Source organism: Felis catus, chromosome B4 (assembly GCF_018350175.1).
Source record: "Felis catus isolate Fca126 chromosome B4, F.catus_Fca126_mat1.0, whole genome shotgun sequence".
NCBI lineage: Eukaryota > Metazoa > Chordata > Mammalia > Carnivora > Felidae > Felis > Felis catus.
The window spans coordinates 132677678-132703399 of record NC_058374.1 but is presented as its reverse complement, the minus strand read 5'-3'; the positions used below and the strand labels follow the sequence as shown (position 1 = coordinate 132703399).

At 58.4% G+C, this 25722-nt stretch overlaps 1 protein-coding gene, 1 long non-coding RNA gene and 4 other non-coding genes across 6 annotated transcripts; 5 read left to right on the top strand and 1 right to left on the bottom strand.

Annotated features, from left to right (window-relative positions):
- The first annotated feature begins 5176 nt into the window (after positions 1 to 5176).
- RPL3 (ribosomal protein L3) lies at positions 5177 to 11837 on the top strand. Its single transcript, XM_003989271.4, has 10 exons — positions 5177 to 5333; positions 6291 to 6483; positions 7017 to 7185; positions 7746 to 7881; positions 8997 to 9183; positions 9749 to 9909; positions 10351 to 10452; positions 10923 to 11018; positions 11412 to 11531; positions 11737 to 11837. The coding sequence occupies exons 1-10, from the start codon at positions 5280 to 5282 to the stop codon at positions 11779 to 11781; spliced, it is 1263 nt and encodes a 420-aa protein (XP_003989320.2). The 5' UTR covers positions 5177 to 5279; the 3' UTR covers positions 11782 to 11837.
- LOC111561565 lies at positions 5826 to 5889 on the top strand. The gene has a single exon (XR_002744207.1). It is a non-coding gene; the product is annotated as a small nucleolar RNA SNORD43 (small nucleolar RNA).
- Positions 7691 to 7745, top strand: LOC111561586. Its single transcript, XR_002744228.1, has one exon. It is a non-coding gene; the product is annotated as a small nucleolar RNA U82P (small nucleolar RNA).
- Positions 9233 to 9326, top strand: LOC111561581. The gene has a single exon (XR_002744223.1). It is a non-coding gene; the product is annotated as a small nucleolar RNA U83B (small nucleolar RNA).
- LOC111561580 lies at positions 10712 to 10805 on the top strand. The gene has a single exon (XR_002744222.1). It is a non-coding gene; the product is annotated as a small nucleolar RNA U83B (small nucleolar RNA).
- A 12747-nt stretch (positions 11838 to 24584) lies between the features above and the next one.
- LOC123386847 lies at positions 24585 to 25456 on the bottom strand. Its single transcript, XR_006601291.1, has 2 exons — positions 25196 to 25456; positions 24585 to 25088 (listed from the first exon to the last, which is right to left on the bottom strand). It is a non-coding gene; the product is annotated as an uncharacterized LOC123386847 (long non-coding RNA).
- Between the last annotated feature and the right edge of the window lie 266 nt (positions 25457 to 25722).

The following is a 25722-nucleotide window of genomic DNA, read 5'->3' as shown; positions in this document are numbered from 1 at the left end:
GGGCATCCTTGTCCCCAAACACGAGGCACAGGCTGATGGAGGCCGGTGGGAGCCTGCTCCGGGTGGCTGGGTCAGGGCCAGGGATGGGGATGGCTGGAAGGATGGCAGTGACCGCATCCAGGTCTTTGGACTCTGCCCAGCACAACCTGGCCCACCCTAGAGGTTGGGCCCAGCACGGCCCGGCCTACCCGCCCCACGGCCGCCCACAGCCTGTCTAGGCAGCAGACCAGCAGGGACATGGCCACCTGCGGCAGCCCGGCTCATAGCGGCGGCTCCAAGGCCTTGTCATTCTCTTGGTGGAGGCTGGCCAGGCTGTAGGAGGCCCACTGGGCCATGGTGAGTAGGACCAGGCTGGACTCCCACTTGAAGTGTCACAAGAGCCGCGGGATGTGGTGGCAGGCTCCGAGCATCAGGATGGTGAGCTGCTGGGGGCCCCAGCCCCAGGCCACGGTCAGTGGCTGCCACAAGGCCCGTTGGATAGGCAGTGGCAACTTTATGCACAGCTTCCTGGCCTCACCCCCGGCCTACCTGCCGGCTACTGTAGCACAGGACACAGAGGCCCAGTAGATGGACTGAGAGGCAGTGGGAGGCCACGTTTGCTATGGTCACCTGCAGCCCCAGCAGGGGGGCGTAGAACTTCACCAGGCCTGCACCACACAGGGGAAGGGGCAGGAAATGCCACGCCCCCATGGCCAGCAGGCTCCCATTCTCTGGGGCATCATCCTCACAGCTGGTGGTGGAGGAGCAGGGATGTGGGGCCTCCATGGCCCAGAGCCTCTGTGCCCAGGCTCCTGCCTTGGGGACATCGAGCAGTGCTCATGCCACAAGCTCACATTAACTGACGCTCTGGCTCAAATACCCTCTCATCTGGGCCTGGTGGTTTTGCAACAATCAGTGACAGCACAAACGATCGGGGTGTGAGCTCATGTCAAAGAGGGGGCATTATTGCTTCAAGGGGACAAGGGAGGGAGCCTTTGAAAGTAAAACTGTGACGTTCTAGTTTGGGTCCCCCGTGTTCATGCCCTCACCTGACAGATGTGGCCCAGACCTCTGTGCTAGGCCCTGTACTGGGTGCTGAGAACGTGGGAACAGGATATGGTCTCTGCCTACAGGAAACTTCCGGTCCGGTGAGAGAGGTGGACGTTGAAACATCATGTGATCCCTGTTTGGCTCCTGCTCAGGTCCTCCTGACCTGCCACTACGGTTAGTCCACACCTAGAGCTTTACCTGGCCATACAGAACATCTGCCTGTTAGGTATTTGAGCAAAGCCTGAGACCTTTCTCTGCTGCTTATCAGAAGTTCCATTTTATTTTTTTATTTTTTATTTAAAAAAAAATTTTTTTTTCAACGTTTATTTATTTTTGGGACAGAGAGAGACAGAGCATGAACGGGGGAGGGGCAGAGAGAGAGGGAGACACAGAATCAGAAACAGGCTCCAGGCTCCGAGCCATCAGCCCAGAGCCTGACGCGGGGCTCCAACTCACGGACCGCAAGATCGTGACCTGGCTGAAGTCGGACGCTTAACCGACTGCGCCACCCAGGCGCCCCAGAAGTTCCATTTTAAAAAACAGTAGTGATGGAAGGCCATTTGTAAATAACATCATCCATTTCTTTTCAGACTCTGGATTTTATTTATTTATTTGTTTGTTTGTTTAGAGCCTGCGTGGGAGGGGGGATAGATAGAGAAGGAGAGAGAGAGAGAATCCCAAGCAGGTTCCGCACTGCCAGCACAGAGCCCGACGTGGGGCTTGAACCCACGAAATGTGAGATCACGACCTGAGCCGAAATCAAGAGTCAGATGCTCAACCAGCTGAGCCACCCAGATGCGCCTGGGTTTGTTGCTGTTGTTGTTTTAAGTCGGCGCCACACCCCATGTGGGGCTCAAACTCACAACCCTGAGATCAAGAGTCTCATGCTCTATCCACCGGGCGAGCCGGGTGCCCCACCAGGCTCTGGATTGTATCTTTGGATGAAACTAGCAATTGGGATCAGGTAACCCCACCCCTTTGTTCCGGCCTCTCGTAAAGCGCTCATACGGATCGTACTGGTGTGTTACCTTGAATTCATTGGTCTGCGCTGTGTGTACGTAGCCACTGTGAGTTCACTGTGGGAGGACGCTCGGGGCATTACCGACGACATCCCATGCTGGCCCTTCAGCCAAACATTTCTCTGTCTCCCCAGAGAAATTTCTTTCAAGCCTTATTTTAGGCACAGCGGACTCCTTCTACTTACCGGTTTGTTTTCATCATGCGGATATTGTGAAATGTGCTCCTAATCACATTTCTCTTTTTTACGTGGCTGCACAGAGGCCCGGAACCAAATGGAAGGACGACTCTGGCACAAACACAGAGTTCTATGATGCGTGTTTGGCGTGTGATCCCTTTCTGGTTTCATTTTCTTTCCCTTCCCTCATTTGCTTACCTTTTTCTTGTTGAGTTGCACATGTTTTGGTGTGTAACCTCAGACACGTTCTTGGAAGCAGAAAGGATACGCTTAACCCTATAAAAGAATCCCAAACCTACAAATCTTGCCCTTGTAAAAGTCGTATTTACCCAATATTCCGTAATGGGTACCGTGATCCTTGCCCTGTGTCTTCCTTACTTCATCCCACCTCCAACGACTCATGCCAATCGTTTCCAGATCTTGTCCATCCTAACTATCTCCGGATTTGGCTCCTTTATATTCACCTTACAGGTCACACTGGTCACGTCACCCAGGCCACCCACCTTGACGGGTGCTTTAACCCTTTTAGCGCATCCCGCTGCCCTCAGGATGAAGTTTCCTTAGATTCTAGGCTGGGATTTGAACTCTGTCTTCCTAAGCTTGTCTCCTGCCACTGTCCCCTACTCTCTGGACCATATCAAACCACAAGCAGTCCGTGAGCAGATCGTTTATTCTCTGTACCTTTGTACATATTGTTCCCTCTGCCTGGACAGCTGCCTTTTGGCCTGACAAATAAAAATCCTTTGCGGCCCAATTCAAATAACATCACTTCAGCAGAAGCCCACGACCTGGGGGGGGGGGGTTCACCAGTCCTCTCTTGTATTCCAATCATATTTTGCACAGGCCTCTGGTGCAGTTATGATGTCGGCAAACTGGTTTCTCCCAGGGCAGGTGCTTCATGTCTGCTGGATTTCTATGTTGCAGAGCTGGGCACAAGGCTAGGCAGAGCAGGCTTAGCACAGCACACATTTGTTAAATAAATGGATGAACGAATCCCTCATTTGACAGATGGGGAACCTGAGGCCCAAGACAATAACCCAGTGAGCTGTATGCACAAATGGAATGACAGAAGTCTCTTGATGCTCTCTTTTCTCCCTTGATGGTAAGGAGGGAATGCCTTTTAGGGAGAATAGTCTGTCTAGGACCTTTAGTGACATTGTCAAACCTTTTTAAACTCTCTTCGCCATTTTAATTTTTCAAAAATGTTTATTCATTTTTGAGAGAGGCAGAGCATGAGCAGGGGAGGGGCAGAGAGAGAAGGAGTCACAGAATCCAAGGCAGGCTCCAGGGTCTGAGCTGTCAGCACAGAGCCCAAGGCGGGGCTTGAACTCACGAACTGTGAGATCACGACCTGAGCTGAAGTCAGACGCTTGACCGACTGAGCCACCCAGGTTCCCCCGGTAAATATTTCTTATTGAATGATTTGGGGGCCCAGAGCTCTTTCCAGTGAGGGGGGTTACTGGACACCAAGTCTGATGCTGTGAAAACCGAAGCTGGAGTCAGACTTGAGCCCTGTCCTTCATTGATTGTGTGACTTTTGTCAAATTATTTCCTCTTGGCCTGAAACTTCGTTTGCTCTATAGGAGGGGACAGACAATATGGGTCATAGTCTTTCGTTTGCAATTCTGAAATTAAAAACAGAAGCCACTGGATAGCAAAAACCAAACCGACGGATCTTTTAGGCAGCAAAGTCAGCCTTGAACCGATGTGAAGCCGTTTATATTTATCCCACTCCATAAGAAGGTATCTATATCTGCATCTATATTTTTACAGAATTAATGTGTCTCATTAAAGAGTTTGGGGAGGATTACATAAGTATGTGCACCATATTGCATGATTTATTTAAAACATGAAAAATGCTGAGTTTGGAAACACATCTGGCCCCAAAGATTTCCCATAAGGGAAATCTTATTTCCAGTGAGGGAAATCGGCGCCGCGCCCACCCCCGACCCCCCAAGGGATGGTGTGAAGATGAAATGAATGGTTTTTTAACCAATGGTGTGAGCGTGCAATGGCCAGGTCCAGAATCAAGTAACAGGACCGGGTGGGATGGAGGTGCAAGGTGACGTATGGGTGACAGCGTGTGTGCCCTCCCCAGCAAAAAGGGTGTATCAGGCCTTTGGGGGGCAGCCTCGGGAGTTAATGCTTAATCCCCAGGAAACAACAGGGAGCCACGGGAAGTAACAAGATAACATGTGATTCTTAAAAAGATTTCGAGAGGCAAGCCTGGAAGCAGGGGGAGCAATTAGGAAGCTCGTGGGTCACCGTGGGTGGGGGGAGGCAGGCGGAGATCAGCAAGGGCTCCTGAGGCTGGAAGGGCGAGTCAGGGACGTTGGGCAGCTGGACCCGTGACCGCAGGTCGTGAGGCGGTTTTGTCGCCTCACTGACCATCAGTAGCAAGCGCGGGCCACAGCACCTGGACACCCGGAGTCATGGCCCAGACGGGGCTTGAGGGACGGGTGTCCGAAATCAGAAAGCAGTAAAGGCAAGTTGGTGTCGCGGAAGCAGCTCTGGGTTGGGAGTCAGGCGGCCCGGTTTTCGGTTTTTTCTCTCCAACTCTGAACGGGTGGGAGCGGGGCAACGCGTCCCAAGTCGGTTGCCCGCCAAACGGCCAACACCGCGGATCCGCTGTGTGGGACGGAAAGGGGATGTCACGTGTGAAGGCGCTTGGGCGCTGAAACCCACAGCTGGGTTATTCAATCCTGGAGGGGACGGCATTTCACATGAAAAAAAAAAAACCCCAAAAAACCAGACGCGGCCATTTAGCTTCAGCGTAACGGCGTGTGTCATCCAACTTGGCAGCTACCTAACGCTGAACGGTCGTTGCGCCCAATTCTCTGCCAACGTTTCCCTGGCGCTTCGCTAAGTTTGAGCCCAGTCGCTCGCCGTATAGTCTCTAATCCCCGCCCCCGAAACGGACGTCCAGCTCAGAACGAACTCTGGGCGAGGACGAGCGTGCGTGGAAAGGGCGCCCCGTACCCGCCCCACGACCCGGCGTCCGCCGCGGGCGCGCGCTCGCACGCCGGAAGGGGCGGAGCCAGGCGGGGCTTTATAAATGGCTCGCCGGCAGAGCCCCGACCTCTACCGGCAGCATTCGGCGGCGGGAATGGTATGTGTTATCATGGCGCTCCCCTCTTTGTTGGCGCGGCGGCACGACTCCATCCGCGGCGCATCGCCGCCATCCCAACTCGGCGGGCGCCGGGGGCCTGCTCGACGAGCATGGGAGACTCGGCGACATCCCCAACCAGGCCTATTTCTGGAAAGACCCGAGGCCTGTGCTTGACCTGGGGCCCGCCAGGCGGCTGGCGAAAGCCCTTGGGCCTGGCTCCGGTTTGGAGGCCCCGAGCCCGAAAATTCTCAAGAGCCAGATAATTTTCCGGATCTCGCCCTTACCGATTTAGTGTTAATCCGGTTTAGAGTCTGAGCACGTAGGCCAGGAGGCACTTGAGTGGGATCGCCAGGCACTAGTCGTGCTAACCTGGGAGGTGCAGAAATCCAAGTAGGGCGCGGGAGGGGAGCCTGGGGTAGGGGTGCCGAGGCCTCGGGCTGAAATGGGTGGGACGGTTCGTACAACCGTAAGGCCTCTGGAGTTCCGAGGAACCACAGATGATGAACTTATTGACGGGCGGACAGAGACTCTGTGCTGATTGTCATGTTCTGATTTGGCTCTGTCGGGTTCTGGTGGCCTCTACGTGTTATCAGTCCGGCCTGGGGAACCTGTAGTGCCAGCTGCTTGTCCCAGAAGTCTCTTTGTGGTCAAACTGTTGCTGACTCGACTATAAAGCCACCTGTGTGAAGTGATTTTAATGACCCCTCCCCCCCACCTTGTGTGTCTTTGTCCTGTTAAGAAAGTACGTTTGCTTGGGTTACAAAATGAGGTTTCGAGGCAAAGATAGAACTCGTTTAGGATGTGTGGCCCTCTAAGCAAGTGAACCCAGCCCCGCACGTTAGCATGTTTATTCATGGGGTCGCTGGTGTGGACTCAGCGTTCAACTGAGGCACGCTGGGCGTCGGAAGTGAGCTACTTAGATGAGCCTGAGTGCTAACATGGATTGTTTCCTCCTAGTCTCACAGGAAGTTCTCCGCTCCCAGGCATGGGTCCCTGGGCTTCTTGCCTCGGAAGCGCAGCAGCCGACACCGTGGGAAGGTGAAGAGCTTCCCCAAGGATGACTCTTCAAAGCCCGTCCACCTCACCGCCTTCTTGGGCTACAAGGCCGGCATGACTCACATCGTGCGGGAGGTCGACAGGCCAGGATCCAGTAAGTACAGGCTGCATCCTCGGAGCTGGTGGTGGGGGGGGGGGGTGGTTAGGAGCCGAGGATGGGGATGGACTAGAGTTGGGGCAGACCATCTCTTGGTGGGATCGGTGTCTCGGGCTGTAGATGGCTGGCATTGCTGTAGGTGGAGGGATGTGTTGAAGTCCGGGAACTTTAACGTGAGTAAGTTTTAAAAGATCCACAGCATAGGAGTATGCCAGTTTGGGAGATAGTTCCTGTGAGCCTTAACTCTAAAAGCCTGAATACTGCCCGTGTCCCTGGTTGTGAAGTGCAAAGTAGAAAAATCGCACTGCCTTAGAGTCCTGATACTTTTTTGAGTTAGAAACACAAAACACATGCGGGAAGTTGGCCCCTGGGAGTGCAGGTTGCCGATAAGGACCCCACTTCTGCAAACTTCCTGGTTACCTCAAGCACGTTGCCTTCTTTAATTGAAGTGGGCACTTGCAGACGCAGCGTCATAATCCCTCGGCGACTCTGGCTGTCCCCCTCCGGTCTGACCGCCCTCTCTTCCACAGAGGTGAACAAGAAGGAGGTCGTGGAGGCTGTGACCATTGTGGAGACCCCGCCCATGGTGGTTGTGGGCGTCGTGGGCTACGTGGAAACCCCTCGAGGCCTTCGTACCTTTAAGACCATCTTCGCTGAGCACATCAGTGATGAGTGCAAAAGGCGCTTCTATAAGAACTGGTAAGGGACAGGGACGAGGAGGCTATGCGCTCTGTGGGTCGGGCCCTGTGCGGGTTTTCTCTCTAGCAGGGGAGGAACTACAACTGCTCTGGCGTCTGGTTTAGTTGGTGTCCTGAGCAGAACAGTTCCTGGGGACAGACCTTGAGCAGCACCTCTAGACCGTCCTGTTCAGCCTAGTGGGTGTGGACTGAGAACTCAGTAGTTCTCGTGTTCTTTTGGTTGCTGGGAAGTGTGGAGAGTAGGGCTAGAGACTGAGAGAGTGCCCAACTCCCCCAGTCCTCCGTCCGGGAGCGTGGTCGGGTTAATGGCTAAGTCGGAGCAAGAATTAGTGAGCGTTTGAATGTTTGTGACTTGTATTAATTTTGTGGACCTCTGCTCAGCTCCGCTCGGCTCTGCCCGATGAGCTCCATCCGGGCTCCGCTTGCCGGTGGAAAAGGCTCCTTAGAAGCCGGCAATGAGCCCCATCCCTATGTGGCGCCAGCGTGCCTTCCGCTCACCCCTTGGAGGGGTGATGAAGGCCTGCGCCCCGCCCCCTCCCCAACTCTGCTCTGCCCCTGAAGGCATAAGTCCAAGAAGAAGGCCTTCACCAAGTACTGCAAGAAGTGGCAGGATGACGACGGCAAGAAGCAGCTGGAGAAGGACTTCAGCAGCATGAAGAAGTACTGCCAGGTGATCCGCGTCATCGCCCACACTCAGGTGAGCGCTCGGCAGGGCGCACGAGAGGGGGACTGCGCCAGTGCTTCCTGTCTAGGGAGACGGGGTCCTACTTGAACCGAGCCCCCCCAGTTCTCTTCTGACCTGATGCCTCACCTCAAATGGACTGTGTAGGGATTTTGGAGGGATGGTAAGGTTGGTTCCGGTTCCTTAAACTTGTCGACGGATGGGCCAGCGAGCAGCCCGGGGATTGCTTGAAGTGATGCGGCGACACGGTGCGCCACCTGCCCTGGATCCCCAAGGCCAGGCTAAGTCTATTAACCTGAGAAGGCAGCCCGGTTCCTCCAGGCCTAAGGGTTGGCTTTTCTGTCGCCAACAGAGGGCGCTGTGTCTCCAGGCTTTTTATTTGGGAAACCGGGCCCCATTTTAGGAAAAGCGGTGGAAGGAACTAGCGATTCTTTGACATTGTGAAATGCTTAACTGAAAATAGTAGTAGGTTACTGGCTGTTTGCGCTTCAAATCTGACTTGCCGTGACCCTTTGGCTGTAGAATGACTACGTCCTCTGCAGTTTGCTTGAGTTGTTATTCTGGGTATACACCCCTGATTGTTAAATTGTTTAGTTTCAGTATGGTTAAAATGACCATATTGGCTTAGATTTGTAGTGTGTGTCCGTTACTGAAGAAAGTTCCACAGGACAGCACTGGGCCACTCTTAATGAAACGCTTTAGGTTTGAATTCTTTTTTTCCCTAACTTTGCAGCTTATCTCTTGACTGAGGTGCTATTTCCACTCTCCCACAATGTGAGTGGGTTGTTGACGGTCAGTAGAGCCAAGATAGATGGCCAGGGTAAACGAGGGCAGTATTGGAAGCAACCAGAAAGCATGATGATCAGGAACATAGGGCTAGTTGGTCCCAGGATCTGGTCAGGTCTGCTTGTGTTGGTGTGGCCCGTGTGTATTAAGGATCAGTCCATCCTGATGGTGAACTCCGGCATCAGAATTGAAAAGGGGAATGGTACCCGGTAGGGATTTTAACACAGGAAGGAGCCTTTTCATTTTTGCCAGTAGAGAAACATGCGGTTCAAGGTTGCCAAACTGTTCTGCCACTGGAGGAGAGTTGAAGCTCAGGTACCTGAGCCGTATCGATTCCCTCCTAGATGCGCCTGCTCCCTCTACGCCAGAAGAAGGCCCACCTCATGGAGATCCAGGTGAACGGAGGCACGGTGGCCGAGAAGCTGGACTGGGCCCGTGAGAGGCTGGAGCAGCAGGTGCCTGTGAATCAGGTGTTCGGGCAGGACGAGATGATCGATGTCATCGGCGTCACCAAGGGCAAAGGCTACAAAGGTGAGCTTTGCAGTGGCCCAAGTGGTGGTCAGATGCGGTTTCAGGTCCAGATCTTTGGCGATGAGGCTCTGGAAGGAGCGCTGGGCACATCTCACGAGTAAGATGGCAGAAACTTTCCTCCCTGCCTTGTCTCTGGGAATAGCCCTGTGGCCAAGTGGCAGGGAGGTAGGAGGACTGGGGGTGATCTGGCCATACATCTGAACCTTTACGTGTGGAGCTCACTGCAGAAGGCGGAGGGGACTCGGAAATTGGGTCAGCCTCCGACAGCGTAGAACTTGGTGAATGCTGTGAAGTGCGCGTGTTCCCATTCTAGCGCACGGCCGGTTCTCCCAGGCCTCTTGAGTTGAGAACAGGTTTACGTCTTGGCAGGTGATCCACTGGAGCGAGTAAGAGGGGTTAGAGGGTCACGTGTATGTTAAGCCTTCCTGTCCCTCACTCACCTAGTCCATGTGGGTGTTGACTGTCCATACTCAAGTGTCGAGTGAACTCAAATTGGGCACTCAGTGGGAAAGGGCCACTGGCAGGCGTTCTAGACGCCCCGGTAACAAGCTTGTGTCTGTTCTAGGGGTCACCAGCCGCTGGCACACGAAGAAGCTACCCCGCAAAACCCACCGAGGGCTGCGCAAGGTGGCCTGTATTGGGGCCTGGCATCCTGCCCGAGTGGCCTTTTCTGTGGCTCGGGCTGGGCAGAAAGGCTACCATCACCGCACCGAGATCAACAAGAAGGTGAGGTGCCAAGGGGGTTCGTGTGGAGACTTTAAACCTGGAAGGGAGAGACGAGCCCAGTGTTGGGAGTGCAGTTTCCATTTCCTGTTAGCACTGCTCCGTTGTGCCGTAGCTTCCGGACTGCACTTGGACCGGAGTTGCTCACCTTGTATGATGGGGCACGGTTTTTGGCTCGTGGACGTCAGTGGTTTACAAGGTGCCATCGAAGGTGGTTCTGGTGCAGCTGACCCTTCGAGTGACCAAAGATGAGAGCCACGTCTGGCCTTTCCTTTGCGGTTTTGGGGGGGCCACTGTCTCCCAACACGTGGCGATATCTTGAGGCCCAGCCAGCCTTTCTTTCTGCTCCTAGCCTGGGGTGCCCTATCACTAGGACTGAGGCGATAGCTGCTTTCCTGGAGTCTGTCTCTCCTTTTAAGTTTCTACGGTCCATCTCTTATGTAGATCTACAAGATCGGCCAGGGCTACCTCATCAAGGACGGCAAGCTGATCAAGAACAATGCTTCCACCGATTATGATTTGTCTGACAAGAGCATCAACCCTCTGGTGAGTAATGAGAACTGTTTTCTCAAAGCCTCAAGTCCTGGCTCGGGCGGGGATTTCCTTCTTCTTTGTGAATCTGCGCCAGACCTCACCTGTGGGGTGGGACCCTGGTGCTCTTGTGTCCTGGCTGACTCACCGAGGCTGTGTTTTCAGTCTGTTAACTGGTCTCGCACAGACTGTATCCAGCCGTCTGTTCTTGTAAGTGGCACGTCTTCAATGCCCTGGTTGGGGCTGGCCGGTGAGAAGTGGGATCTCAGACCCAGCTGTTCAGTGATGAGGCTCTGGAATGAGCGCTGGGCACAGCGCCCGAGTCCAACTGCGGAAACGTTCCTTGCTGCCTTCCTTCTGAGAACAGCCCTGTGGTCGGCAGGTGGCAGGGGAGCACCTGAATCTGAAGGAGTCCTGTGTGTTGTCTGATCGGTCTCTAGCCTTACGCTTGCTCTGTCCCGATCTGATGGCTTTGCTCTTTCCAGGGTGGCTTTGTCCACTATGGTGAAGTGACCAATGACTTTGTCATGCTGAAAGGCTGTGTGGTGGGAACCAAGAAGCGAGTGCTCACTCTTCGCAAGGTGAGGCTGGCGGCCCTTCCTGGTGGTCAGGGTGTAGGCGGGGCTCGGGCCTCCGGTGGAGGAGAGTCGATAGTGGACACAGGGCCACACTTCCTTGGGGAGTTCAAAGAAATGGGGGACAGGGCTTGGTCTTCGCTTGAATATGAGCTTTGAAGTTCTGGGAGGAGGGATTTCAGTCTGGCCTGGCCCAGCTGTTTGCTTCTGTTTTCATGTGTTTCCTACATCGCTCTGGCGTCCAGGGGGAGATCCTTGGGTAAGACCAGCTAGAGTAGAGGTGGTGCGGGAGGGGGTTCCTCTGGGCTCTGGCGGGGCTGTGATTGAGACTGGCGATCCTCTGCCCTCGCAGATGAGGGGCCTGTGAACTGTAACTGACCTTTCCCTCTTGGCCCACAGTCCTTGCTGGTGCAGACCAAGCGGCGGGCCCTGGAGAAGATTGACCTTAAATTCATCGACACCACCTCCAAGTTTGGCCATGGCCGATTCCAGACCGTGGAGGAGAAGAAAGCATTCATGGTGAGCACCCGGACCCTGCTGCCCTCTGGCTGGGGCTGGGGCTGGGATGGTTCCCCGGGATGTCTCCCGTCAGCCTGCCCAACCGCGCTGGCTCCTGGGGGTCCTGAGCTGGTGACAGTGCAGGATCTCTGGTTCCGTCGGTGGGGGGATGCGTGCCGAGCTGCTTTCCTCCCCCTCTAACCTTGCCCCCTGCGCCTCTCCACAGGGACCACTTAAGAAAGACCGAATTGCAAAGGAAGAAGGAGCTTAACGTCAGGAGCAGATTGTGCAGCTGGTGGGATCTCAGTAAAACTAGTTTTCCAGTGACCCCCTGCCTCCGGTTTTGCTTCCCAGTCTGGCCGCTCCACTGTGGCCACAGGAGGGTTCTTGTGCTTTGAGAGTTGTTGCCCTTGGCTCCTTGGCAAAATGTCACGTTTTTTGCCCTACCATTTTATCTGGCCGCGTGCCTGGAGCAGGTGGGGCTTGATGGGAGCTAGAAGCGGAGCCCGGGTCTGCCCCTGAATTGTCGAAACTGGCCTGGGGCGGCAGGCTTTGTGCAAATGTGTCCTGTCACCCGGTGAGGCTCTGCTGTAGAGGGTGATTGTGTTTGCACAGCTTGGGTGGTAACACCGCACGGGGAGGGAGGCAGTGAGGATGTCATGTTCCCCGTTGGCTTTGGAGTTCTGATGGGCATGGCAGGGCCAACCCTGGCTTTGAGTATAAGAATAAGTAATTTAGTTAACTAATCCACATGGGATACATGGGATTGGATTCCAGTTGGGGCTTGTTGAGGTTCTTTTCTAACCAGCCGGGTTTTGACACGGGTGGGGGGGTGCCCCGCACTGAAACTGGTAGAACGTGGGAATGTACCCTGAGGAAGGTTCTGGTTAGTTGCTCCCCCAGCTTTGCTTTACAAGGTTGAGGACGTGGGCATGCAGAGGTGAAATTCTGCCCAGCTGGGAAGCCAGTGGGACCCTTCATTGGCCTAGAGTGGTTCAGCCTCTACCCTGTGTATCTGTCCTCCAGGCTTGGGATCCCCACAGTGGTGGGCAGTGGTGTGGCTGCTCTAATCTCTGATTTCCGACCCCCGTGACTTCAAGCCTGTGAGTTCTAGCACAGCTGGCAGTCCAGGGGTGTGTCCAGGGCCAGGTAAATTAGAGGGGGCCCAAGTTGTCCCTCTGGCTCTCGGTTAGCATGATGCCCGCATGAGTGGATGAGGCCGAGAAGAGCTCTAAGCACAGGGCCCTCCCATCATGTCCTCTGCCTGGCAGCTCTGGAGCCCGTTGTGAACCCCAGGGGCATGGCCTCGAAGCCGCTGGCTGATGGGAGAAGACAGCTGCCGCAGCACCGCCCGCCATGGGTCCTCAGGATCCTGGTTCTGGAGCTGCACTTCTGGCCAGAACCGCCAGGGGGGGGAGTGGGCAGCACCCTGCTGGACCGGCCCCTTGAGGCCCTGCAGGAGGGCCCCAGGGCTCGTCCCAAGACTGTGTCCTCTCCCTACCAGGGCTTCCTGACCAGGGTGCCCCAGTCTTGGGAGTCAAGCCCACGGCCGGAAAGGGTGAGGACCTGGTCCAAAGCCCCTAGTCCCCTCGGGCAGAGTCAATCTCCCAACCCAGTCAGGTTCTGGAGAGGATGGTGAGCTGGGCAGGACCACCCACCCCCTCTTTCCCTTGGCCTTGTAGCCTTCGGGCCTCCCCACCACCCTTAGGCCAGCCCTGGGCCCCGGCTGCCCACCCAGCCCAGGTAGGGAAGGTTTCGCTGGTCTGAGATGTCCTGGCTGGGCCTTGTTCCCCTGTCCCCAGGGCTCTGCCCGCTCGGAATGGCCAGGATGGCCGGATGTGGGTCTAGAGAACAAAGGCTCAGCATCTAAGGGCAGAAAAGTATCCTGTGTGCTCCTAGCCCGAGGACATGCGCACAAGCATCCAGCACCTTGCATACATCTCCAGGTGACATACTGTCGCCTTACCCTTCTGTGTCCCCAAACACATGACACAGGCACAGAAAGCCCTTTGCGGGGGCAGGCTTACTCGACGGGCTGAGTGAGCCCTTGGCTGTTGACCATACCCTCATGTCCCCATTCTCTTTGTTCCTGTCCTGGCCCTGGCCAGTGAGTGACCTTGAGCACATCCCAGAGCAGTTCCAAGCCCCCACCTCATCTGCTGGTGACTCACGATCTCAGTGGTTGTTAGTGGGACCAAATGGCAAAGAGTGTCCCAGTGGGTGCACGGAACAAGCTGGGGCTTTTAGGGTGAATAATAAGGGTCTCTGGGGCAGGGGGCAGCAGGAAGGGCCGGCCACACGTGTGGGGTCAGCTTCACTCCAATCCAGAGAACCTCCAGGCGCTGGGGGAGCAGTGGGGAACTGAAAGTCCCTGCTCAAGCTGATCTGGTGGGTGCGCAGACCGTAGACACAAGTAAACAAGACGGTTTTAGGAGTGAACAAAACAGGCCACTGGGCTACGCGGGTGTGGGGAGGACGCTCTGAGACAGGGCGCGAAGGATCCAGCCTTAGCGAGCTCCACGGACAGAACACCCCCAACAGCACAGCAGGTGCAAAGTCCCTGAGGTGCGCGAGCCTTCCATGCTCAAATCTGAACTCCGGAGGGAGGCAGGTCTGTGAAGGTGGGACTGGATCCCCGCTGCCTACCTGGCCAGGGCCTGGCATATAGTAGGTGCTCAGTAAACGTTCCCTGCGTCCGGGGACTCGCCCGTGCTTGCCTGTCGGGTGCCCCAGCACTGGTCTCCTGGCACTTGTGTGAGCCTGTGGTGGGTGGGACAGCTGTCTTTGTCTCCCGCAGTCTGCCTGCATGCCACTGAGGGTGCTCCTGAGTGCCTGTCGCTGTGCGCTTCCTGTCACCAGAACCCTCAGACAGGCCTCGCTGGAATCCTGTGGTGACAGAACAAGGAGTCTCATTCCATTCCTCCTGGAAAGAAAAAAAAAAAAAAAAAAAAAATACCTGCTGGGAATTTCTGAGCAAGTGGGAACAGGGAGGTGGCCGGAGCCACCATTGCCTTAAAAGGCACGACAGAGCTAGTGACTTCGCTGAGCTCACCTGGGGATGGCCTTGGGGGGTGGAGGGGTGAGTCGTTGGCTGCACCTCCTGGGCTCACCCCCAAAGTACTCCGCCTCCTCCCCAGATCCTCACGGACGGCCTTGCCAGCAAGGGCTGCTGCACTGCCTGGCCCGCTGGCCCTCCCGACCCCGGGGGCCCCAGCCCTGTGCCTCGCCCTCCCCCCATCTGCTCTCAGCGCGCGGCTACTTGTCTGAGGCTCCCGAGTCCCCGCCCGCCCTCTGTGCGGTGTCGCGCCGCATAGGCTGGTACTCGAGGCTCGCCAACCTCTCCAGCATCACGCACGTCCCCTCCCCGGGGCCAGACTCCCAGCCTGCTCCCAGGAAACCAGGTGGCTCTCCCCTGCCCTTTCAGCAGCAGGCTCAGAAGCCCGGGCTGGGGCTGGACTGCCGGGAGTAAAGGGCCCCGACTCAAACTCCGGGGGAGGCCGGAAAGTGACAGCGAGGGAGGCGGCCTCCAGAAACCTTCCAGGGCCTCGTAGCAGATCAGAACTGTTACAATGCAGAATCCTTACCATAGCTCATCCGTCGGTCCCCTCGACCCGCCCGCACAGCGCTGCCCGGGGTCCAGGCCCAGCAGCCCCTGGCTCGCGAGGAGCCGCGCTCACGCTGGCTTTGCCTCCAGGGGGCACTGCCTGGTGGGCAGGTGGTAATAGCCTGAATACCTCACCTCCTCTCAGGCACTGTGCTCAGTACTTTCCGCGTATAGACTCAGTCTCCAGGAGCACCACTTGACCCAGCTTCTGTTACTACCCCATTTTGCAGAGGAGAAACTGAGGCTCAGAGAGAGCCTCTCCACGGCGGATAACTGGGAGGGCTGGGATTTGAGGCCTGGCATCTCTTCGCCCCGACCCTCTGCTCCGAGGGGCCTGCAAAAGCAGCGTGGCTTAGAAGGAGAAGGAGGAGTACAGTACTCATTTGTGGAGCACCTACTGTGTGCTAAGGCTTGTGCTAGACCCTTTTGGAGTTACTCTGACCCTTACAACCATTAGTCCCATTTGACAGATGGGAAAATGGGGGTCCCAGAGAGACTCAAGAGAGTCCTCGGAGGTCACAGCGCTGGACTATGCTCTGGGGGGCATCTCCTCTGCTGTCTCCCTGAGCGGTCACGACAGCCCCGTGGGTCCGGGAGCTGGCGCCCCTGTTACCACCCCTGTTTTCGCAATGAGAAAACGCAAACTGCCTAGCGGCCCCTCGTGTGGGACTCTCTGGAGTGCTGAGCAGGGATTCAAATCCAGGCTCCAGAAGGTAAGCGTTAACCCCTGCACTGCGCTGCCCTCACCATGTAGGTGCCTGGGGGCTGTTGGTGAGGAAGGGGAGGGACAGTGTTTCCCAGCAGCGCCCATAGCACCAACGTCCCTCTGCCCCTGCCCCTCACAGACTCACACCACGGGCCGGGACAGATGGGCGCGGGGCGTGGCAGGAGGGGGGGGAATGCTGCCCACAGGGCCGCTGCAGACAGGTGGGGTCCTGGCCCCACGGCTGGCCTCCAGGCTACCAGGCTTCATAGGACTATGGAGAAGTGGCCGTCCCCGCTCGCTGCCTCCTGAGCCCCCGCAGCAGGCAGAGGAAAAGGGCTCTGAGAGGAGATGCTAAAGATAGCCCGCTTGCCACTTCCCCATCCTCGCTGGCCACCACCTCGTCCCCGATGGCTCCCAGCACGCACCACCCTTCCCGTGGCAGGCCCTTCCTCAGAGCCTGGGGCACAACACAGGGACCCAGGCCACGGTCACCGTCTGAAGACTCCCCAGGCACCGGCGCCGGGCCGGTCAGGGATGTGCCCCGTGCCGCTCAAAAACCTCCCCTCGACGGGAGGTCTATCGTCACCCCCGTTTGAACCACGGACACCCCTCCACACCGACACAGCCACACATCTCCACGACGGCGGGGGACCGTGACCACACTGGCACGACAACACCGAGGCTCACCGGGACACGCGGCGTCACTCATTTATCTGGGAGTCTGTCTCCACCCGCCCGGAAGGATTCACGTCTGGGGAAATCCACAAATGCTACACATCGGGGCCTTTCTTCCAGAGGGCCGGTGGTGAAGCGTTCGCGGACACGCCACGGCCCCCCTGCTGGCCACCTGCTGGCTGAACCCGACTGGCTGAGGTCGTCCCCAGAGGTGGCCGCAGAGGTCAGCGCCCTGGGGCACAGAGCGGGGGTGGACGGGGGGCTCCGGTATGACAAGCACAGCGAGCTGGCACTGTGCCTGCCACTTTGCCCTGCCTCCCCGGGACCAGCACCATCTAAGTCACTGTGCATTGACATTTACGCAAGGGCAGGCCCTCCCCCGCTCCAAAGCTTTCCGTGGCTCTGCGTTGCCCATGTCCACTTATTCAGACGTCGAAAACATTTATTAAGCGCCTTGTGTCGGGCACCTTGGGGTGGCATCCAAGACTCCTCCCCCTCATTTGGCCCCAGTCTGCCCAGCAGGTCCTCACGGGCTGCTGTGTCTTGACCATGTGGCCATGTGGGGCCACCAGCGTCGTCTGGCCCAGGCCTCCCGGCTGTGCCGCGGTGGCCCCGCGCGGTACGTGGGAGAGAGCTGGCCGGGGCCGGAGACCGGCTGTTTCTCCCCAGCGCTGTGACAGCCCTGGGAGGGCCACAGAGAAGATCCGGGTGGAGGATGTGCCCCGGCGGGCGGCTGCTGTCACCGAGTCCTCGCTCTCCGTCTGGCCCCCACTCCCCATCAGTAAACACTGAATGGGCGGACGGGCCCGTGGAAAAGGCAGAATCACTTCCATTTCCCAGACAGTCAAACCAGGGCTCAGAGAGGGCAGCGGACCCCGCCAGGCTCCCACAGCCAGCAAGTGGCCCTGCCTCGTCCTTGTCCTCGTCCCCCACCCGAGCCCCACCAGGCCAGGAGTGGCAATTGCCAGCCCAAGGGCCAAAGCAGCCCACAGCTGTTTGGGTTGGCTCTCGGCGTGAGCTGGTCTGCATGAGGCTCTGAATTTCGGGAGTTCACAGCTTCGCTTTCGTCTTTCAAATCCTGATCGATAGCAGAAACCTGGAAGCAATCCAAAGGCCCAGGGGCCTGAGAGGCGCTAAGCGGAAGTGCGCCCTTTCAGCTCCGGGGCTGGGCCTCTGAGAGCCGGAGGCCAGTGCAGAGCGAGGAGGGAGACTCCATGGGCTGCAGCAATCAGGGAAGCCTTGCTGCAAGAGGGAGGCTTGAGCCGAGCCGTGAAGGCCGAGTCATGCCCGGCTCACGGCTCACCTGAATGGAATGGATGGTTCGAGAAGGGTGGGAAAGCGCAATTCAAAGGAATGAGCTGGTTAATAGAGACATTTGAGGCACGGCAGGAAGCAGGTTGGGGAGGGACTTGGAGGTGGGTTGGGGGAGGTCTTCCCTGAGACCCTCCTCTGTACCTCACCGCAGGGAGCCCCGGTTCTCCAGACCAGGATGGGGAGGGTGGGGGTGGGGAGTTGGCCCGTGCACACTGTGTGCCAGGCACCACGCGTGGCACTCGCCGTGCATCGGCTCATCGACTCCTCGCATCTACAGGACACAGAAGAGGAACTTGGGCTTGACCCCCAGGCCCCCCTGGGCCCCTTTACCTGGAGGAGGGAACAGGAAGGAAGCCTTTCGTAGAAGCAGAGGGTTTCTGTGTAGGCTGTTCCCTGCGGAGAATCCTTTCCCTATTTTCTGCAGAGGGCAACGCCACCTTGCCCTCCGGGCTCCAGTGTCACCTCCTCCTGGAAGCCTCCCCAGACAACCCCTGCCCCCCAGCCCCCATCTCCCCCCCATATCAGAGTGCTCTAATGTCAGCTCTTCCTGCTGCCTCAGTTTCTCCCTCAGCATTAGTATTCCTGCTGCTTTGGGCTCCGTGTCCAACTTCCCAGCCCCATGGCCACCTCCTTGCGTCAGGGGCTGCCTCTGTGTCTGTTCTGTTCTTCTTGTGCCCTCTGCGTCCCCAAGTGCTGAGCGCTTGGAGGTGTTCAACACAACAAATATCTCTTGAATACCTAGTTGACCGAAGGCACGAATAAACACACGAATTTAAGAATGAGTGGACGGGTCTTCTCTGGGTCACCCGGACGGTCAGGGTGGCCCGGACTCGGTGGAAGCCGGGGGTCCTGCCTCTGGGACGGCGCCCCACCCTCTCTTGCCCTCTGTCTGGCTTCCCTGCTTCCCTTCTGGAGGCTCATACCTATTCTCCACTCAGCAGCCAGAATAATCCCGTTAAAGCCCAAGTTCAACTGCAGCCTTCGGTGCAGAGTCTCCATTTTACAAGAAGTGTTCTGTGCCGTGGATGGGGCGCTGGCTGTGCCACGTGACCGTATTTACGAACCCTGCACAGCTCCCATCGAGTGCAGAGCACCAGCCCAAGTCACCAAGGTGCCCGGTCCCTGACCCCACGTCCTTCACTCCCTGCACTCCTCTGGGCCTCTCCGTTCCTCTCTCCTGGCAGGTGTGCTGCTGCCTCAGGGCCTTTGCACTGGCTCTCCCCTCAGCCTGGAATGCTCCTCCTCTAGAAGCCTTCGGAGATGCCCCTTCCACAGCGAGGCCCCTCCTGACCTGACCCCCTAGTGATATCGGCAACCCGCTCCCCACCTGCTTTCCTGACGCCCCACTGTGCCCACCCCTTCTCTTCTCCAGGGCGCTCTCACTTGCCACCTCGTGTGCAACGGCCTTCCTCATCATCTTGACGGTTTCTCCCTGTTCCCTTGTTTGCGGCCCTGTTCTCCAGGTCCCAGAGGCGCCGGGGAGGGAAGGGATGTGGTCTGGAGCGCGTGAGGGAGAGGGGAGAGCTCCGGGGCGGCCACAACTTCCTCAAGGCAAATTTAGGAAACGCTGAAGTGAAAAAGGCTTGGGCAGCTGAGGGCTTCCTGCAGCTAGTTCCAGGGGCGTGCATGTGCCTCGGTGCATGTGTGCGTGTGCATACGAGCGTGCATGCGTGCGCCGTGCGTGTGCTGCTGTGTGTGTGTGTGTGTGTCTGTGCACTGTGTCCGTGAGAGTCCTGAAATGGGGGACTTGCCCCCTCAGGGCCTCGGGGGCTTGAGCGAGGAGGCATCGGGCTCAGCAGTCCCTGGTCCTGGCTCCCCAAGACTCCCTGGCAGGGCCCTGTGGCGCTCAGTGCTCTGTCCTCCCCCTCCCTGGGTGGTGTGACCTGCCGGAAGAGCGTGTGGCCTCTGGAGCCCGACTTTCAGGGTCCCCGGTCCCAGCTCTGCCAACTGATGAACCGTGTGACCTCGAGGAAGCAATGTAGTCACACTGTGTCGCAGTTTCGGAATCTGCAAAGTGGGGAGGATCGGACAAAACCCCACCTCCTTATTGTTGCAGGACTTGAAGGGCAAGAGCACGTGAGGGGCTGAGGCCAGCCGTGGGGACCTTGGAACTGGTCTCAGATCCGGCCCGTGAGACCCAGGCCAGCCGCGGGGAGCAGGCCCCCGGGTGGAGGCCACCATCGGCCGAGAAGTGAGGGCCGCAGAGGAAAAGTCCAAGGCTGCCCCAGGAGGCACCTGCACCCGGCAGGTGGTCTCAGCGGAGGCCTGGGGGATGAGGCTGCTTTGTCCAGGGGAGGAGGGAGGAGGGCCACGGGCTGCCCGGAGCAGGGCAGGGAGGGAGCCAGACGGCCTGGCGGTGCCTGCCAGGAACTCGGCGAGACCTATGTCCAGTAGGACCAAGGACCCCCGTCCCTGAAGTGCCTGCCTGCACGTGTCCGGGCATGGGGGAGCCACGGCAGGTGTCTGAGCAGGGGCGTGGAAGCTTCAACCCAAGGCTTCTGGTTCCAGGCCGATAGAGGGATACCACCATAGCATAGGCTGGAAAGATGAGACACTTTCTCGCAAAAATACTCAGAAAACAAAACCTGTAAGAACACAGCAGTGAGGGCACACTGCTCTGTGTGAAATGGTAACGTCCTAAGGGGCAAAGGGGCCGAGGGGAGCGCGATCTATAAAGCCTTCCTGGAGGAGGAGGCCCTGGAAGTGAGCCTTTGTGGAGGCAATAAGAAAGTATGCTGCAGCGTCCTGGGTGACTTTGGGCAAACCACTTCCCTCTCTGGTCTCCGCTCCCATCTGCCCTCCCAGCGCTGACCCAGGCCCCTCCCCTGTGGCTCTCTGGGCTCTGACATTCCTCCATCAGAGATGAGGACCCCTGGAATCCGCCGGGGGCGGGGAGGGGGGCGATTCAGGTTCTTGATTTAGACGGAGACCCCACCTGCCTCGGTTTCCCCTCTGCGCTGGCCGAGGCAGGGAAGATTATAATGCTTGATTGTCAAAGACCTTGCACGCCTCAGGGGCCAGATGCCAGGGATTGTTTTCCATTCCTAGGAGGGTGGGCCCTTCCTGCCAGGAGAAAATTCTAAGCTCCTGCAGCCGGGGAGGGGGTAGATCCTGTCACCACCACCACCACCGTCCCCCACCCCCACCCCCCCATGACCACATACCCGCCGCCCAAACTTGTGGCACCAACGACTTTCTTTCTCCTCTCCTTCTCTCTTGGCAAAGGTACCTGCCCAGGGCCCCGAGGAGAGGCCCTCAGCCTCTTCTGTTTGCTCAGAAGCACCTTCTCTCTTCCCTTCTCCTTTCCCACTTTGGCCATTCGCCCAGAGACACGGGCCCAAGGCGGGGGCCGTGCGGAATGACCCCCACCAAGGCCTGGCTCGTTCTGCTCCTGGATGTCTGCTCAGTCCGGGTGGTAGGAAGAACACGGGCTCGTGACCTCTGGGGCAATGGGATTTTTACTCGGGAATTTTCGGCTACAGAGGACCCTTGCTCCCAGCATTCCGTAAATCCATTTCCGCGGTTCTGATCTTCGGTTGCAAGATGCTGCATTTCTGAAATTATTGGGTTATAAGAGTCTTGGGCCTGAAATGATTTGGCTTTCAGAGCCTTGGGCCTGGAATGGAAAATGTTCCACTACTCGATGGCCCTGGACTTCTCTGGTTGTGAGAACCTGTGGTGCTAGAATGTTCTAGTTCAAAGGTTTTGTGCTTCTGGAAGTCTGGATCCAGGTGTCTGCAGTCCCAACACGGCGCTGTGGGTCGAGGGTGCCACGGGCGGGGGTGGGGGTGGATGGGAGGAGGGACTGGGCAGGGGGGTGGTGACGGGTGGCACAGTGGCGGGCCAGGTGCACCCATGTGGGCGTTGGCGGCAGCTCCGGTGCTGACAGCTGGGCAGGGGCCGCTGCCTGAGCTCATGGCACCTGGCCTTGACCCAGGCCCGGGAGGGGATGGGACGGGAGGGGGACCCAGGGGAGGTCAGGCTGACGGCCTTCCACAAGCTCAGCCACCTCCTTCCCTCCCTGGGCCCTCCTCCTGTCACCCACTGACCTCACAGGTGCCGAGAGTGCCGAGCCCACCTAGGGCAGCCCCTCAGGGACGCAGCTAGGGAGGGCGGGGCTTTCCGGGTCCCACCAAGGTCAGGGACAGCCTAAGATACCCCCCACCTCTCCCTGCCGGTCTCATGTTAACCAGCCCCTCAGACACCCCTCTTCTTCCCTGGATGTATGGTGTCTGGTCACAGACTGACCCCCCCACCCCCACCCCCACCCCCAGCTTGCGCCCCAACAACGGCCGTCAGTCCCAGATCTTTGGGCTGCGAAGAGTCAGGATCTCAGAGCCTGACACCAGGGGGCCTCAGTCTTCCCATCTGGACACTGGAGGAGGTGAGCTATCTGCCCTCGGGGCCCCGACCGCCTGTGTCCACTCTGACGGTCCACTTCCTCACCCTCCACTCCCAGCCCTTCCCCGGGCTCCCCTGTGCCCTCCTGGCTTCTGGGAAGGGGCTCCCCACCCCTCCCCGGCCCCGCTTTGGCACGCTCCCAGCAGGCTCGTGGGAGCTGGAATTCGGAGCCGTCCCTGGCGTGTGCGCACTGCCTCCCGCCTGCCGGGGCGCCTCCCCTGACTAGGGGCCAGGAATTCCTCCCGCTTGCTCCCAACAAGCCCCTGGGGAAGGAGGAGCTGTGGGAAGGGGCAGGGAACATACTGGAAGTCAGGACTGAGTGGGGGGCTGGGAGGCAGTCCCGGCCTACAGACACCCAAGGTGGGACAGGCAGGGGGGCGGAGAGGCGGGATGTAGGTGAGTTGTGACCACGTCCTCCGACCTTGCCTGTAGTCCCATCATGTGCGCCAATGACGGCAGTTGTTAAGTCGTCCTCTGCCCTTATATAGATTTGTTCACTGGTTCAGATGTTTCCTGAGCACCTACTAGGTGCCAGGCATCCCGTGAGGTGCGGGGGACACAGCCACGAGCGGGGCAGAGACAAATACCACCCACACGGGGCTTCCATTCCGTGCAAGGACAGCTGATAAACACAGAGGCCATCTGCGTTGGGCTCCTGTGAGCCCCTGGGAGCATGGGCCACCCAGCCTTGCAGGCTCTGGGTGTCTCTCCCGAGCATAGCCCTCTTCCACTGCTCGGGCCTCCCCTCCGGCCCTCATCCAACCGGGTACCCGGGACCATGGCCCTTGGCTGGGCACAGCGTCCCAGGGAGCACAGTCAGAGGCCGGAGCGCCGTGCTGGGTTCCTCCCAGGATTTGTTCTTCACTTGCTGCGTAACCTTGGGCGAGGTGCTGCCCTCTCTGGGCCTCAGTTTCCCTTGCAAAACGCGGCACTGGGACCAGCGGTAATGGGCACCTTCCCCACCCCAACGGCCTCTCACTCTAGTTTTCAAGGCACACGGGGGCCTGCCATCTGCCAGGGGGCTTTGGCCGCTGATGGGGGTTGCCCCAGGGTGGGTGACGCACTTCCAGCTGCCTACCTGGCCCCGCTTCAGCTTGCCTGGTCCTCCAGCTGTGCAGCCCAGAGCAGTGATGTCACTGCTGGGGAGACGGTGACTTCAGGTGGGGGTTACCCTGCCCCGGGCTCGTCTGGCCTGTTGCCAGATCTGCTTCCCACGGGGAGGCTTCACGGATCACCCTGGCGCTCTGCTCACCCCGCCCCCAGCCCAGCCAACCTGGACCCTCACCATGGTCTAGACCCTCATTCGGATTGAGTCGGGTCTCTCCAGGCCAATCTGGTCCAGGCGGAGGGCCGGGCAGGGGCCTCCTCGGCAGAGGAAGGCTTTGTGGCTCAAGCCTAACCATCTGTGTGACCTTGGACACGTTACTCTCTCGTGCTGGGCCTCAACTCCTCTCCTGAAATACGGGTCAGTTTCCAAACAGGGTCCTCCAGGGGCCCCCCAGTGGAGAGCAGGTGGGAGGCCTGACCCAGCGCAAGGTGGCCCTGACTCTGAGGCAGTGAGAGATGATTCCGTCCGTAACACGGGCAATTCAAACATCCCCCTACCCTCCAGCTTTAGTGGCACCAACAAGCTGATGTTGCCTTTCGTGACCACCTCAGTCCTGTGCCGGCTGCCTCTTCCATGGCCCCAAAGAGAACACTGGATCCCCCCTAACTGCTCCTCCCTGGCCTCTCCAGCCTGGAAATGGCACCACTGTTCACCCACGTCCGGCCCACAGCGACACGGACGAATCTCGCGTCGGGAGCAAAAGTCTACCCACGTCTCGCAAAGGAGCTTGTGTTGTGACTCCGTATACGCGAGGGTCAAGAAGGGGTGGAACAGGAGGGTGGTTCCCCTTGGAGGTGGGGTGGGTGGGTACCGGCCCGAAGGAGAAGAAGGGAGCTTCTGGGTCCAGAAATGATCTGGGTCTCCATCTGGGAGCCAATCTTACGGGTATGTTGAGATCTCAAAAAATCTAATCATCAGTCTTGATTCGTCTACTTTCCGCGGCGGGGGACAAAGATCCCAACGGCCATGCGCATTCCAGTCTACAGGGGCGGCGTGGGGGGCAGCCGGTAAGCAAGAGGAACAGGCAAATATGTTGTAGATCGGAGGGCAGGAAGAGGTAGGAAAGGAAGTAAAAGGATAAGGCCGGGGAGGTGAGCCCCGGGGGCAAGCGAGGGAAGGAGCCACGAGGCTCTTGCCCGGGGTCCCAGGGAGGGATGGCATGTCCCAATGCTCTCAGGAGAGAAATCAGGACACACATATGGATATGTACTGTTGTGGGTTAGAAGAGGTCGCTGTGAGCACTCATGAGAAACAGAAACCAGAAAATGGGGTTTGGAAGCTGTCGTTTTAGGGGTCGGTATCGAAAGTTGACACGCTGAGGGGTTGCTCTTTCGGGATAGCGTAGCCCTGGGTTGTTTTGTTTGTTTTTGTTTTTTTGTTTTGCCATCAGAGCCCTTATCTACCCCATCTGCGTCTGCGGGTCTCTCTGGAACACGCTCCCAGCTCCCGGAGGGCTGTCCTCGCCCTGCATCCCAGCTCCCAGTGGCCTCGCCCCCGGACCTCGGCCTGGGTACCCGGATGAGCGAACAGACTTTGACAGCCGGCCCTGCCTTTGTGGGCCAGGAACACACCCTCGCTGCGGGGATTTGTTTGGACGCCGCGTTGCCCCTGGGTGTTCTCCCCGTGCCGCCCACCAGGCCTGCTCTGTTCCGGGCTGTTCCCTGCAGGAGGTGGAGAGCGTGGGCTGGGACTCACGGCCTGGCCTCATCTCAGTTGCTCCTCCCTGGGTGGCCTTGGCAGGCTCCTTCCTTCCTGCGTTGGCTTCCTGGACTATAAAATGGGGATATTCACACCCGGGCAGGGGTCTGGCCCAGGGGGGGCGAGCTGGGATGTCCAGTGGCTCCCTGGGTATAGGGGTGCGGAAGAGGAGTTCTTACGGTGGGGGTGGTGTCCAGGGATTTGGAGTTTGGCCTGTGTGACTTGGGGCAGGTCGCCTTCCCTCTCTGATCACTGCTCGGCTCCAAGGTAACTGGCATGGCGGCGCTTTGGGGCTGGGGACGGGGACGGGGCGCTCTGGCTCGTGGAGCCCCACCTGGCGATAGGAGGGTGTGGGGCGGTGTCGGAGGCCGGGGGCAGCGGCAGCCTCAAAGTGTCTGGGGCAGACAATGGGCACTGTGTGCAGGGGGGAGCCGGGCGGGGCGGTGTGGGTGGCACAGTGGCACCCCAGCAGGAATGTGCTGGCCTGTCTGGGAATGGGAGCGCATCGCTTCCCTCGTGGCCTGCCCCGCCCCCCGCCCCCCCCCCCACCACCGTGGCCTCGCGCCCACCCTGCCGCACGTGGTTCAGAGCCCGGGATGGCCGAGGGAGGCAGTGGCAGATTAGGAATTCCTGGGTCCCTGCAAGCCTGAGCAACCTCCCGGGTCTTGGAAGAATGATGGGGGCGGGCGCACGGAGCTTCCCCAAG